Consider the following 14,168-nt stretch of genomic DNA (forward strand, 5'->3'; position numbering starts at 1 on the left):
CTTAACTTATTGACTTGTATTTATGTATACTCTTCAACGTTACTCATCACTTTAAAATTCTTTTAAGCGCTGGTTTCACGTCCAGTTGCTCGCTCTACTTTCCCTTATCTGATCATCAACATCCTATGCACAAGTTGTCGCTGCTGCAAGTTAATCTACTCCAAAAGAAAACAACCACTTCAATCAATTAAGTTTAAGCATATAAGCAATTACTCCTGTATACATTTCATCATAGCTAAATGCTGCCTTGAAACAACTCCTATGTGTTAACACTAACTTCATTTTAAAACCTCACATTTCCTATGTTATCACCTGTTTTGGTATAACCTTTTTATTTCATTTTGCTCCCTTAATGTAACAATACCTTCTAAATCTAATGTATCAGACTTAACCAAAATATATGCTTTCCTTCCTCTTTGGTCCTTCTTTAAGTTCAGTTAAAAGCTAAATGAATTTAGGGCCTTTTGCCTGGAATCAATACTGTCATGTGTGTTTCTTAACTCTGTGTCTGTAAGCGTGTGCAATCCTTCATGAACTCATATTATCCTCACAGTAGATTGGCTAATCATAGCGCTAGCCAAAGGCTCGTGACCCTCCAGAGACAAATTTGAGCCACAACTCCTTTTAAAGCACAAAATGCAATATGTATAAAATAGTTATAACTGCACCTGAAATACAAAGTTAACATCATCATAAACATCTTATGGTCATCAAAGCAATGGGCAGGGCTGCGACCCAATTTAGCCCTGTCTGCACAAATTTTAGCCAACTTGTTTTTCAAATTTAGGTTCATCCTCTCTACCTTTCCTTGAGATTGAGGATGAAAGACCGTCCCGAACTTATGTTGCATTCCCAACATCCTCTCTACCTCTTGCAAATCTTTATTCTTGAAGTGAGTACCATTGTCTGATCTAATTCTCTTGGGAAACCCATGCCTTGGAATGTAATGATTAAGCACTTAATCACGCTTTTCGCGTCTTCACATTTGGTCGCCCATGCTTCGGGCCATCCAGTCAAAACATCCACACACACCAACAAATACCTCACCCCACCTGGGCCTGTATCAATCATGTCGGTATAATCAATCACGACCTCTTCTCCTGGCCTTCCTGGCATGAGAAACTTACCAGCTTCAGGTTTTACTGCTGGCTTTGGGTTGTGTGCCCCACAAATTAGGCACGTTCTGGCCTTTTCCAGTATCATCCTTCTCAAATCAGGATGCCACCATCGGCACAAATTTCTCTCCATCTGTTTCACTCCCACGTGACCAAGCCCGTGAGCCTCATTCACCTTTTGTTCCGCCATTTTGGCCGTTAAAGCGGGACGCCCATCTGGCCCCCTCCACAAACCGCCATCTTGCCAGGCTCCTTTGTTTTCCCACACCCCCTTTTCCTCTGGGGATGTCTCCTCCTGAGCCTGTCTAACTTCTTCCATGCTGTTAGTGCTAACCTCCTCTTCTGGGGTTACCTGCACCAGTTGTCTCTGTCCTTTGTAGCCCGCTGCTTCCTTTGCGGCTTCGTCAGCTTTCTGATTTCCTCTTGCCACCATACTGTCTGCTTGTGAGTGGCCTTTGCATTTTATAATACTTACCTCGTCTGGGTCCTCCAGGGCCTTTTTGTGACAGATGGGTGCATTAGTGGCCGTTCTGAACCCGGCTCTCTTCCACTGAGCCAGTTCCACATGAGCTGCTCCAAACGCATATGCTGAGTCAGTGTAGATGTTCACTCTCATGTTTTTAGCCAACCTCAGGGCTCGAGTTAGGGCTATCACTTCAGCTCTCTGGGCCGACTGTTGTCCCTCAATTTTCCTTCAACCTGGGCTTTCTTAATACAGTCATGTGGTTCTCCTGACCCCATTAGGTCTGCCATATTTATTCCTTCATGTGTGAATATCAGATTTGGCGCCTCTAAAATTTTGCTGAACCTTTGTTGCGTCAGTGGAGTCATTGTGAATGCCTGTGAGTTCACATAGGCCACTACACTGTGTGTAGTAAGCACTTTCAGTGGGTGTTCCCTCACTATATGTGCTGTTTTCTGAATTATCTTTGCTACTCCTGCTGCGTGTTGTGTGCATGTGGGATGCCTTGCTTCTGTTGAATTTAATCTTATGCTGACATACATAAGTACATCCCTACCTCCCCCTTTTTTCTGAAACAACACACCATTCACAACTCCCTTTGTTTCTGAAACATCAAGATGAAATGCCTCATCATAGTTAGGTGTGGCCAGATCTGTGGCTCTTGACAAATCCTGTTTTAGTGAAATGAACGCTGTCTCTGTGTCCGGCGTCCAAGGCAATTCAGCCTTCAGAATTCGAACACCAACTTTCTTGATCAAGTCCCTTAAAGGGGCCGTTTTACCCGCATAGTTCGGAATGAACTGCCTGCTGTAACCTGTCAAGCCAAGAAAGGAAAGCAACTCCTTCACAGTTCTTGGTTTTGGATGTGTCAGAATTTGGTCTCTGTGTGTGTTCATTAACCCCACTGATCTGTGTGCGATCACCCGGCCCAGGAATGTTACCTCTGGCCGGACCAACTGCAGTTTTTCTTTGCTCACTTTGAAGCCACACTCCGCCAATCTGTTCAACACCACGAGCGATGCTGCCGTACAGGCCGCTGCTGACGGGGCTGCAATAAGAAGATCATCAACATACTCTATTAATGTACAGCCCCCTGGCAGTTGACATGGGGACAATGCCTCTTTCAACACCTGATTAAAAATTCCTGGTGAGAGTGCAAAGCCTTATGGTAGGCGTGTGTACCTAAATTTGCGGCCTCTGTATGTGAATGAGAAAATGTCTCTGAGTGACTCGTGCAGTGGGAGACAAAAGAATGCATTCGCTAGGTCAATACATGTGAACCACTTTTGGTCTTCAGTTTTGTGCTTCTATTATGGTCTGTTAAATGGTATGTCAGACTTCAGCTGGAACAGGACAGGCGAACAGTTAGCTAGACCCACATCTGTGGGCCCTGCGGACCACAAAGTACCAGGCAATTTTGAGAGCTCAGCTACTGCATCAGGATGATCCATTCTTTCCCTGCCATGTATTCTGGAGATTTCTTTATGTTCTAAGATCACTGCATCGTTGGACAAACAAGTTATGCGATATATTTTACATTTTGGTGCACACCAGACATTTGGAATTTGGGTGCCTTGCCAGCATGCGTTGTCCAGCGCCCGCTTGACCATTGGTCCCAGATCTCTTGGCCCATGACCCTCGTGGACCGCCAATGTAGTGTTAGGGGCTGAATCCTCTCCCACATTGTACCAAGGCAGTTGTTCATCAGTAAATTTCACAGCCGCGGCCACACCTTCTGGTCCAACATAAATGTTATGTGTTTGCGCATTCCACGTCTGTCCCTCAAGATCAGACTGGAACTGTTCCCGATAGATATCGTTATCTTCCCTATCATAAAAGAGTGTAACGTGGAAAGGATCTCGCGGAGGGGAATAGACGGCCAGGCTCATTATCCAGGGTTTCCATAGCTGATAATGTCTCAGAATGCCTACTTCCACTAGCCTCCCCCAGTAGATTTCGGCAGTGGGTTGTTCAGAGTTCTGGACTAGATATTGAGTCTTTGAAGGTGATCCCAGTTTCACAAGCAGGTCCCTGCCCATGAGATTTTCCAGGCACCTGTGAGGACACCACATATTGGTGCTTCAAAGTCTGTTTTCCCAGCTGTGTCAATGCTGGATTTGTCAATGGCAGTGTCATTGGAATCCCGGAAAAGCCTACCACATTAACTGTGTGACAGGAGAGTGTTGCACTGTCTGGTGTGTCTTTCAATGTTGAGTATGTTGCTCCAGTATCCACCAGGAAGGGCAATTCAGTGCCTTCCACGGTCATCGACAGCATGGGTTCTGCCGTTCCCACCCTGTTCGGTTTCTCCGGGCTCCCTCAGTATTGTTCCCCCTCCCAGCCCCAGTCGGCTACTGGGTACTGGGGGGCTGGTGCTGCATTCGGGTTTGGAGCTTGATATGCTCCCCTGTAAGCAGCTCTTTGTCTTGGGCCTCCTCGTGCCTGGGATTGATAGCCTCGCCTCTGATAATTTCGCTGCGATTCAGGGCATTCTCGGGACCAGTGTCCTTCTGCTCCACAGCTGTAACAGGCAGTCCAAGACACATTGTTAGGATTCCCTGGATTCCGAGCCCTTTGTCCTCCCCTCACGGATCCACCACGCCCTCTCTGCGGTCCACCGGTCCCCCAATTCCCTACGGGTTGACGCTGCCTTGGTGCATTGGCGGGCCAACGGTCATCAGGGTAGAGACCCGGATCCTGAACTGGCCAGTCAGGCACAGGATCGGGCTGAGGCCTTGCCACCATTATAGTCTTATTTAGTTCTTTCAGTTCTTTTTTCTTCGCATTATATTTTTCGCGAGCCTCACCCAGCTGCAGCCTAAGCAGCTGCGCCTGTGCTTCATCTAACTCTTTCTTTTGTTTGTTCGTCAAATCCTGTTCCTGCCGAAGTCTGTGGGTCACATGTCTCTCCCACTGCACCGAGTCTGCAACGGCAAAATCTGGGTTCTTTTCCAAGTCAACTGCAACCTGATTGGGCAGCCCTGCCAGCACCGCCGAACGAAACCACGCTCTACTTTCACCCTCCTTCCCCGGATGTATTCCTGTTCCTAACAACCATTGTTCCTTTGCTTTAGCTAAACACTCTCTGGGTGTGTTTTTGGGATCCCAAATAATTTTTGGAATGGCTCCAGAGTTAGGAGTTGGGTCCTTCTCCCGAACTGCATCTGCTAAGTCACTCTGCACCTCATGATATTTCAGGTCATTTGCATATCTGGTTGTTTGAGCTATCTGCTCTACATCTGCTAACCCACCACCCAGCATACAACGTCCGGCCAAAGTGCGAAAGTCGCCCAGCGCTAATTCTTCTCCTTCCCAATGTTCTCCCTTGGTTATTGGTGGAAGTTGTTTAACCAATGCTTCCAAATCTCTCACCTTATAGGCGCGATAAACTGGTTCGTTCTTTGGACCTGCTATTAGAGGCAGACTTAAACCAGGGTCAGGAGCTCCTTGTTCAAAACTCACTCTTCTACTCTTCCTCAACTTTCCTTTCCCCTTTGAGCTCTTAAATATGGGCTGTCTCTGTGCTTGGTCTCTCTTCACACTTCTTTTCCTCAAAATTAGGCTTGTACTTGGTTGGGGTTCAGCTCCTCCATCTTCGTCCTCCTCATCGTCTTCTTCTTCTGATGACGTCGCACGGTCTTCCTTCTCCTCTTCTGGCCCTCCCTGCATTACTCTCTGCTTTATAACCTCCAATGCCGTTAATGCCTCTATGGACGCACGTAGGGCCTCATGCATTTGTCCATACACTTCTCCTTCAGTTTTTAACACCAAGCTCAGAGGTATTTTATCACCCAGCCCTTTCTGTTGGGATATAATAGGTTTACTTACCTCAACCTCCATCGCTTGGCACTCTTTCTCTGCTGATTTTGATACTCCAGGGGAAGCCAAGCGAACAGCTTTCTTAAGCTGTTCGAGCTGATCCTTCAGAGGTTTGCATCCCCTTTTCCTACTAGGTGTCGCACCCGATCTGTCAGCCATTCTCTGAAACACAGACTTACCTCTTCCAATGGCGTTGGTCGACTCCACCTTCTTGGTCTAGGTCACCCAGACACGCCTAACTTTCGGTTTCAGTCTTCGTCTCGCTGTTCTCGCAACCACTGGCTCCTCTTCCCCTGCTCGGTGATACACAAGGTTTAACCCAGCACTTTAGACGCTGTCCTCGCGTTCTCAAGCGTTGACACTCAATCAAAATTATTCGCCCTCAAAGTGTTAATATATGACACCAGCAACCCTTATGCGCAACGCGCTCACCTCCGTATACTTACCTCTCCAATAGTTCCTCGGATTAGTGTTTTTTTCATTTATTTTAAACCCATTAACGGCGCTGCGCGTCCCTTGTATACTTTACAGCAACACACCCTCAAGGGTCCCTCAACTTGTCCCGTACTAATAAGTCTAAAACCAAGAAATCACCTTTATGACATTATGTCAAAGCTTTCTCCATGTTGCACAGCCTGCCACAGGTTTAACAAAAAAATCGCTGCCCGAGAAGGCTCCCACATATCAAGGTGGTCGTTTTCACAAACTTCCAGCAGACCCTCAAATAAACAAAAACAACGACCCAGGCAGGCTTCCAGTTCAGCCTCCTCAATTTCTATGCACACTGAAAACTCATGGGGAGATTCTTCTGTCTCCCCGTGTCCTACACAATTCACCTCCAAATGATCCCCTACAATTGAAATTTCAGTGTGGAATGACGCAGAGATTAACATTTCCTTATTTATTCACTATATGTAACCTGAATTTTCTCTCTCTTATCAAATAACAAAGGTTATCTTTACAATTTGTTATTGAACTACTAATTAAGTTGCTTTTTATGGTGTCAGTGATAAACTGCCCCTAAAAAGTCCACTTTATTGCGTGCTCATTGAGTTACTCCTATCAAAACTATTTAACAAGTTCAATTTACACATACTCATTAATTTGTCACGCTTATTAGTGGCTCATGATTGCTTAAAGCCTATGTCTGACTTGACCACAGAGTTAGAGCATCATTCAATCCTCTCAGGATGACCACTCCACTTACTCTGCATCCAGTCAGCTCATGAATTAACAACCCTTGCAGACTGTAACCCTTTTATTTTTTGTTTATGCCTTCAAATCCACCTTAAATCTTCTTTACCTAAACGTTGGTTTTAAACACAAACAATTCTTATATTCTATTTTGAAACGCTGTCACCATTCATATATTTACAATGTTGTTATTTACTAAGCCAGCATTTTAATTGCAGACATTTATCCACATTTGCAAACAATAGTTATAGAGCTGAATGACACACAAAACCGAAAGCATAGTCCTCTCATGCGCTCTGCATCAGCTGCCTCATTTGCATGCACACACACTCTTCATCTAAGAATAGCAGCAGGCAGTCAGTGCATTGCTGACTCGACCCACAGAGATCTTTTTTAATACAGAGACGTCTTATATTTACAACTGCACAGATTTTAAACCTTTTGACACCTATCAAATTTCGACAAATTTAACATAACCGTTTTTTGCGATCAATTAACCAGTATCAAGACTTTAACTGTTTCTGGCCTCATTTCTAAAATCCCTAACTCAATTTAAAAGCGTCAACCAACCCAAACTTTTTTGGAGTTTTAGGTTAAAGTTACACGCCCGAAGTCCACTTCTGCTGGCCAAAAAAGCGCAGATACCGTTGCAAACGGTAAGGAGACTAACTCCTAGTTATTCTGGAGTGCCCCAAACTCCACAGTGACCAACTGACTATCCCTCTTCGAGGACAATGTCTAAGCGTCCTTGACATTGGCAAGCGTTACCTCTGAGCACTGCGCTTCCTAGCAGACTCGAACTGCCGTTCTAGAATAATTTATAATATTTTGAAACAACAATCAACACCCGAAACAAGTGTATAACTGAAGCAGGTGCAACCTAGTGGTCAAATGGAGACTCCAACTCACAAAATGACCGCTCAGGTCCACTCTTATGACCAAATTTGGACTCTAACCAACACAATAACCAATTCCCTACCAAACTACTTGAGACTCTAACTCAATTTCTTTGGGACTTCAACCCAATATTTAAACTTTTTCCTGGCCGACTCAAACTGCTTTAGCAGACTTTACTGCTTTCATTTCTTCTTAGCAGAACTCTAACTGCTTCAACTCATGAGATTTTCATCAAAATCAAAACAGACATGCACCAGTAACTTCAGTGAGTAGACTTAAATTTTATCATGTCCAATTTGGCACACTTTGGAAATAATTCAACAGGTAGTGCCTTACCTTTTGGATAAGCCGGCTTATGCCCACTCACTTAGACCACTGGAATTCACGTCTGCCCGTCAGACCACCCAAGACCCCGGATTTCTCCGTCCAAACCTCCAACTCTCCCTCCTCAATAACCGGACGAAGCCCCCAAATGTTAAGATTCAATATTGAGGAAGGGTACAAGAGGTGATCGAAGAATAACCACACCGATCCGGCCGGGTGAAGTCAAACGATGATTTTAATGAATACACGCGTGGGAAGAGAACTCTGTACGCAGACAGGAAGTAGTCTTCAACTTAATCAAAGCATGAACAGATATTTTATAGCATCAGGGTTTGTTTACTGACGCCCCTTCATGCATCACAGATACATTTTATACATAGATCAGATCAACATCATCATGACTTTTCACCTAGAAAATCATCTTCTATTTTCATGGCTAGCCCTTCCTGTCTACCTTTCAGTTCTTGTCTTGTTCCTCTTTCTTGCCGAGACACCAAGAAACGGTTCCTCTTTTACCAAGACAATTTTGCAGTTACAGCCAAACATAACTAACCTCTCCTCTAAATAAATCTAATTTAAAGTGTGTGTGTGTGTGTGTGTTGACCTCACATGCTCTTTCTCAATTCACCTGTTGCACTTCTGACCTTTTACCAGGCCAGAAGCTCACTGAGACTATGTGTATGTCTTTTACTAAATAAATGTTTTAATCAAGAACCTCTACTAAAACCTTAATATAAAATGATAAAGCTATCTGTTACATTGTTAAAGCCTCGTCTTAGCCTGCGGCTCAAAATAACTTCCTGCTTCTTTCTGCATACAACTTCCTGTCAGCCTGCAACTCAGTCTTTCTGAAAGAGACACTGTTTAAACCTTGGAGTGCAATATCCATGCTGCAAATTATATTATTAATGCAATAACAATTATTTAACAATAGCAGTAAAATAATTTCCCTCCTCGACAATGTGTAATGAGAGTGTGAATAATGTGAATGTCTAAGTTGTGGGATAAAATTGAGGCAGAGGCAGCCAGAAGGGGACAGGGGGGGGGGGGGGGGGGGGGGGGGGGTTGTACGTCAGAGTCTTTTATTCTGTATGTTGTAGCTCTTACGGTGTGTTCACATACACGGCTGTTTAATAAAAGGATTGTGAACCATCAGTTTGAGAGACCATCTTTTCAACCGGGGATGCTACAGTAAGAGCTTGGCCCCAGCTGAGAAGAGCTCCATCCCACGCTCAGCATCGAGGTCCCAGTTCCACAGCTCCACACAAAGTCTTCTGGGATCTGATGGTCAACTAAATTGCCCCGTCCTCAGCATGGAAGCATCTGAAGAAGAGACAGAGTTTGCGGAGGATCCCAAGGCCAATGAGGAAGAGGAGCCTCCACACTCTGTTCGTCGAAGGAGGCCTACTGAAAAAATGCAAGCGTATCAGGAGGAGGAGGCCCACAAGAAAGAAAAACGGCTTCTCAAAGTTTATGATGAATGGAAAAAACAAGTACGTAAAACACGAGAGCAATTAAAAGGAGACTTGACAAACAATCAAATTGCTTCACTCATGGACATGTTAGAGAATGAAAAGGAGAATGTCAGAAAGTTGTATATGGAAATTAGAGAAAACATTACTCCCTCGAGTGGCACAAGGCGACTCATAGACGCATGTGAAGCAGTCACCATAGACATTATCAAGATTGCTCATGAAAGACTCTCAGGCATAGATGACTATGATAGGGACAAGGTAAAGATACGTCTCCGTGAGCTTCTTGAGCCAGACTATGCTCAGTCCATTTACAGTTCCTCAGTCACGCACTCAAGTAAAAACTCTTCTGCCAGTAAGTCATACTCTGCAATGTCAGTAGTAGCTGTTAAAAGAGCAGAGGCTGCAGCAGAGTTAGCAGCCAAAGAAGCAGAGTATGAGGTGTTATTAGAGGAGGAAAAACAAAAGGAAAAGATTCAGCTTTTAGAAGAAAGGCAAAGAAAGGAGCTCGAATCTCAAAGGCGTGAGCTAGAGAAACTGAAGGCTGAAAAGGAGTTAAAGGCTGCACGAGCTAGACTAAGGACCTATGACACTGAGATAAAGAGTGAAATCAGTGCCTCTGATGTTGACTATAGAAACACTGCTCAGAAAGCCCCCACAGTTTCTAATCTCAGTAAAGTCCCTGACAACAATGTAGTGTCTGCCTCACTTCCACAAACAGATGTCCTCTACTTAGCACAAGCAGTACTGGATAGTGTTGCATTGAACAGACTGCCAGTGCCAGAGCCCTCCACGTTCACAGGTGACCCAATACAATTCATAGAGTGGAAAGCTTCCTTTACTGCTCTCATTGATAAAAGGAACATCTCACCTGCTGACAAACTGCACTACTTAAAGAAATACATAGGAGGTCCAGTTCGACAAACGCTTGATGGCATCTTCTATAGAAACGACAGTGAAGCATACAGAGATGCATGGGAGCGTCTCAACCACAGGTATGGACATCCATTTGTGGTACAGAGGGCTTTCAGAGAAAGACTGGCAAAATGGCCAAAGATCCAAACAAATGACTCCACAGGATTCAGGGCATTTGCTGATTTCATTCAAACATGTCACGAGGCCATGCCCCACATTGAAGGCTTAAGCATTCTCAACGATTGTGAGGAGAACCAAAAACTCGTTCAAAAGTTACCAAACTGGGCGGCTGCAAGTTGGAATCGTCAGGCCACTCAGTTTATGAAAGAAAGTGGGAAGTTTCCAGGTTTAAAGGATTTTGCCAAGTTCATGTCTTCTGAAGCAGAGATCATGTGCAACCCGATTACATCATTTCAGGCTCTCCACTCTGTAAACTTCACCACAGACACTGGTAAGGGCTGCCAAAAGGACAAAAGGCCCACCTCTAGTGTTCTCCATACCCAGGCGATAAATGAGACTGAAAATAAAGGTCCAAATGTTAAGGCCCCATGCATGTTCTGTCAAAACAACGGACATAAACTTCACAGTTGTCCACAGTTCAATGGAATATTGCTTGAGGAACGAAGGAAATATATAAAGGAGAAAAAACTCTGTTATGGTTGTCTTAAACCCGGACACAGCGCAAAGAACTGTAATTACAGACTTGTATGTGAAGTGTGTAAGAAAAAACATCCTACCTGTCTGCACGACTTCAACTATAACAATGATAAATCAGCCTCAAACCAGCCACAAACTCAGATCAGCACAGAACAGGCTGCAACCACCCTGTCTCTGAATGCAGAAGCCAGTGAACAGTGCGTGAGCACCTCCATGATTCTACCAGTATGGGTTTCTTCAGAGCAACATCCAGGTACAGAAAGGCTTGTTTATGCCCTCCTAGACACGCAAAGTGACACCGTGTTCATTGACCAAGATGTGTCTAATAACCTCCAAGCTAAGGCTACCCCAATAAGGTTGAAGCTCACTACACTGCTTGGTAAGGATGTTGTTGTGCCAAGCGAACGCATCTCAGGTCTCAAGGTAAGAGGCTATAACTCCTCAGAAATGATTGAACTCCCTCCCGCTTACACTAAAGAATGTATACCAGTTAACCGCTCTCACATTCCTACCTGTGAAACGGCAAGGCGGTGGAATCATCTCAAGGAAATAAGGAACGAGATTCCTCCACAGCTAGAATGTGAAGTCGGCCTTTTAATTGGCTACAGTTGCTCTAAGGCATTAGCTCCAAAGCAGGTAATCTTAGGAGGCGAGAACGAACCCTATGCAGTTCGCACAGCATTGGGCTGGAGTATTGTAGGCCCGACATCATCTTATGGTGACTCTTCTAGCATGTCTACTGTGTGTCACAGAGTTGCAGTTAAAGAGCTTCCCCTAGTGACTCCAGCTGATGTAATCAAGGTCCTTGAGTCTGACTTTAAGGATAACGACAAGGATAACAAGTCAGTGTCTCAAGATGACATTCTCTTTCTCAACATGTTAAAGGAAGGCATTTACAAAAACACTGAAGGACATTATGAAATGCCACTTCCATTTAAGGAGAGACCCCTCCTACCAGACAATAAGCAAATGGCCACTGTGCGGCTTCAAAGCCTCAAAACCAAACTGTCAAAAGACCAAAGGTATAAGGAACAGTATATAAAGTTCATGAGTGAAATATTGGAAAGGGGTGATGCAGAGGAAGTGCAGAATGAAGCTAAAGAAGGAGAAAGATGGTATATTCCTCACCACGGGATATATCACCCCCAAAAACCAGACAAACTCAGAGTAGTGTTTGACGCCTCCGCAAAATACAGAGGTACCAGTCTTAATGATCATTTGCTGTCAGGCCCAGATTTGCTGAATAGCCTTAATGGTGTTCTCATCAGGTTTAGAAGGCATCAAGTTGCATTATTATGTGACATTGAAAAAATGTTCCACCAATTTCACGTGTATGAAGCAGACAGAGACTATTTAAGATTTTTATGGTGGAAAAATGGCGCAATGAACACTGTGGAGCAGGGAAATTATTTTACTGCTATTGTTAAATAATTGTCATCATTACCATTGCATTAATAATATAATCTGGAGTTTATATTGCATTCAGGGGTTAAACAGTGTCTCTTTCAGAAAGACTGAGTTGCAGGCTGACAGGAAGTTGTATGCAGAAGTGAAAGCAGGAAGTTATTTTGAGCCGCAGGCTAAGACGAGGCTTTAACAATGTAACAGATAGCTTTAAGAAGGCCTTAAGCAGCTATGACTATTTTATACACAATGCATATCTGTGCTTATTAAAGAGTTGGAGCTCGGTCAATTAATTGGGGGTCGGAAGCTTTGTTCGGCGCGATGTTCGGACAATCTATTGTGCAAGTGACTTGGAGTCATAGAAGGAATTGCAATACATGCTTACAAAACACTTATATATCAGATCATTTTATATTAAGGTTTAAGTAGAGGTTCTTGGTTAAAACATTTATTTAGTAGAAGACATACACATAGTCTCAGTGAGCCTCTGGTCTGGTAAAAGGTCAGAAGTGCGAGAGGTGACATCGAGGCTGAGTGAGGTCGTGACACACACACTTTAAATTAGATTTATTTAGAGGATGTTTGGCTGTAACTGCAAAATTGTCTTGGTAAAAGAGGAACCGTTTCTTGGTGTCTCGGCAAGAAAGAGGAATAGGATAAGAACTGAAAGGTACACAGGAAGTGCCAGCCATGAAAATAGAAGATGATTTTCTGGGTGAAAAGTCATGATGATGTTGATCTGATCTATGTATAAAATGTATCTGTGACGCATGAAGGGGCGTCAGTAAATCAAACCCTGATGCTATAAAATATCTGTTCATGCTTTGATTAAGTCGAGGACTACTGGCTGTCTGCGTACAGAGTGTCTTCCCACGCGTGTATTCATTAAAATCATTGTTTGACCAAAGACCTTCTGGACCATGGGTGGTGTGTACTCTCCTTCCTCAACTTTGAACCTTAACAACACTGAGCCCCAAGAGTTTCGGATGAAGGTGCACGTTTTCGGTGCTACGTCCTCACCAGGGTGTGCAAATTATGGATTAAAGTATCTTGCTAAAGAAAACGAGACACAGTTTCCTCTTGCATCTCAATTTATAATGAAGGATTTCTATGTGGACGATGGTGTGACGAGCACTCCAAGTGTCAAAGAAGCAATACAGCTCGCTCAGGAGGCTCAGACACTCTGTGCGTCAGGTGGCCTCAGACTACACAAGTTTGTAAGTAATGACAAAACTGTGTTAGAAAGCATTCCAGCATCTGAACGTGCCTCCCCACAGCAAGCATGTGACCTGGCGTTTAATGACTCTAAACTTGAAAGAGCACTAGGCATTCACTGGCACATTGGCTCAGACACACTCAGGTTTCGTTTTCACCCCAATGTTCAACCTGCTACAAGGCGTGGCATCCTATCTATGGTTGCATCCCTTTATGACCCATTAGGATTCATCTCTCCTTTTGTACTAACAGGCAGAAGAGTGCTTCAAGAGACATGCAAACAAGGCACAGGCTGGGATGATCCCCTTCCAAGCGAATTAAGGCCAATGTGGGATAACTGGAACAGTGACTTGAAGAACTTAGAGAAAATCGTAATACCACGCTGTTATGTCCCTAAAGACTTTGGCCCAATTGTAAAAACAGAGTTGCATCACTTTTCTGATGCAAGTTCATACGGCTATGGTCAGTGTTCGTACTTAAGACATGTAAACAAAGATGATAAGGTGCATTGTGCTTTAGTCACAGCAAAGACCAGAGTTGCTCCCATCAAGGTAACAACAATACCAAGACTCGAACTGACTGCTGCTGTTGTCTCCATTACTGTAAGTAGCATGTTAAAAGATGAGCTTGGATTGACACAGATAGAGGAGTATTTCTGGACGGACTCTAAGGTAGTTTTAGGCTACATTAATA

The 14,168-nt window shown here is 44.1% G+C and overlaps 1 protein-coding gene across 1 annotated transcript; it reads right to left on the bottom strand.

The window, feature by feature from the left end:
• Positions 1-653: 653 nt before the first annotated feature.
• LOC113018503 (uncharacterized) lies at positions 654-1,813 on the bottom strand. Its single transcript, XM_026161571.1, has 2 exons — positions 869-1,813; positions 654-802 (listed from the first exon to the last, which is right to left on the bottom strand). Exons 1-2 carry the CDS (start codon positions 1,729-1,731, stop codon positions 799-801), a joined length of 867 nt encoding a protein of 288 aa, XP_026017356.1. The 5' UTR covers positions 1,732-1,813; the 3' UTR covers positions 654-798.
• Positions 1,814-14,168: the final 12,355 nt, after the last annotated feature.

Source organism: Astatotilapia calliptera, unplaced genomic scaffold, assembly GCF_900246225.1.
Source record: "Astatotilapia calliptera unplaced genomic scaffold, fAstCal1.2 U_scaffold_90, whole genome shotgun sequence".
In the NCBI taxonomy this organism is placed as follows: Eukaryota; Metazoa; Chordata; class Actinopteri; order Cichliformes; family Cichlidae; genus Astatotilapia; species Astatotilapia calliptera.

Excerpts from the sequence above, each read along its gene's own strand:
- LOC113018503 (XM_026161571.1), bottom strand. The coding sequence starts at position 1,731 with ATGAGAGTGAACATCTACACTGACTCAGCATATGCGTTTGGAGCAGCT.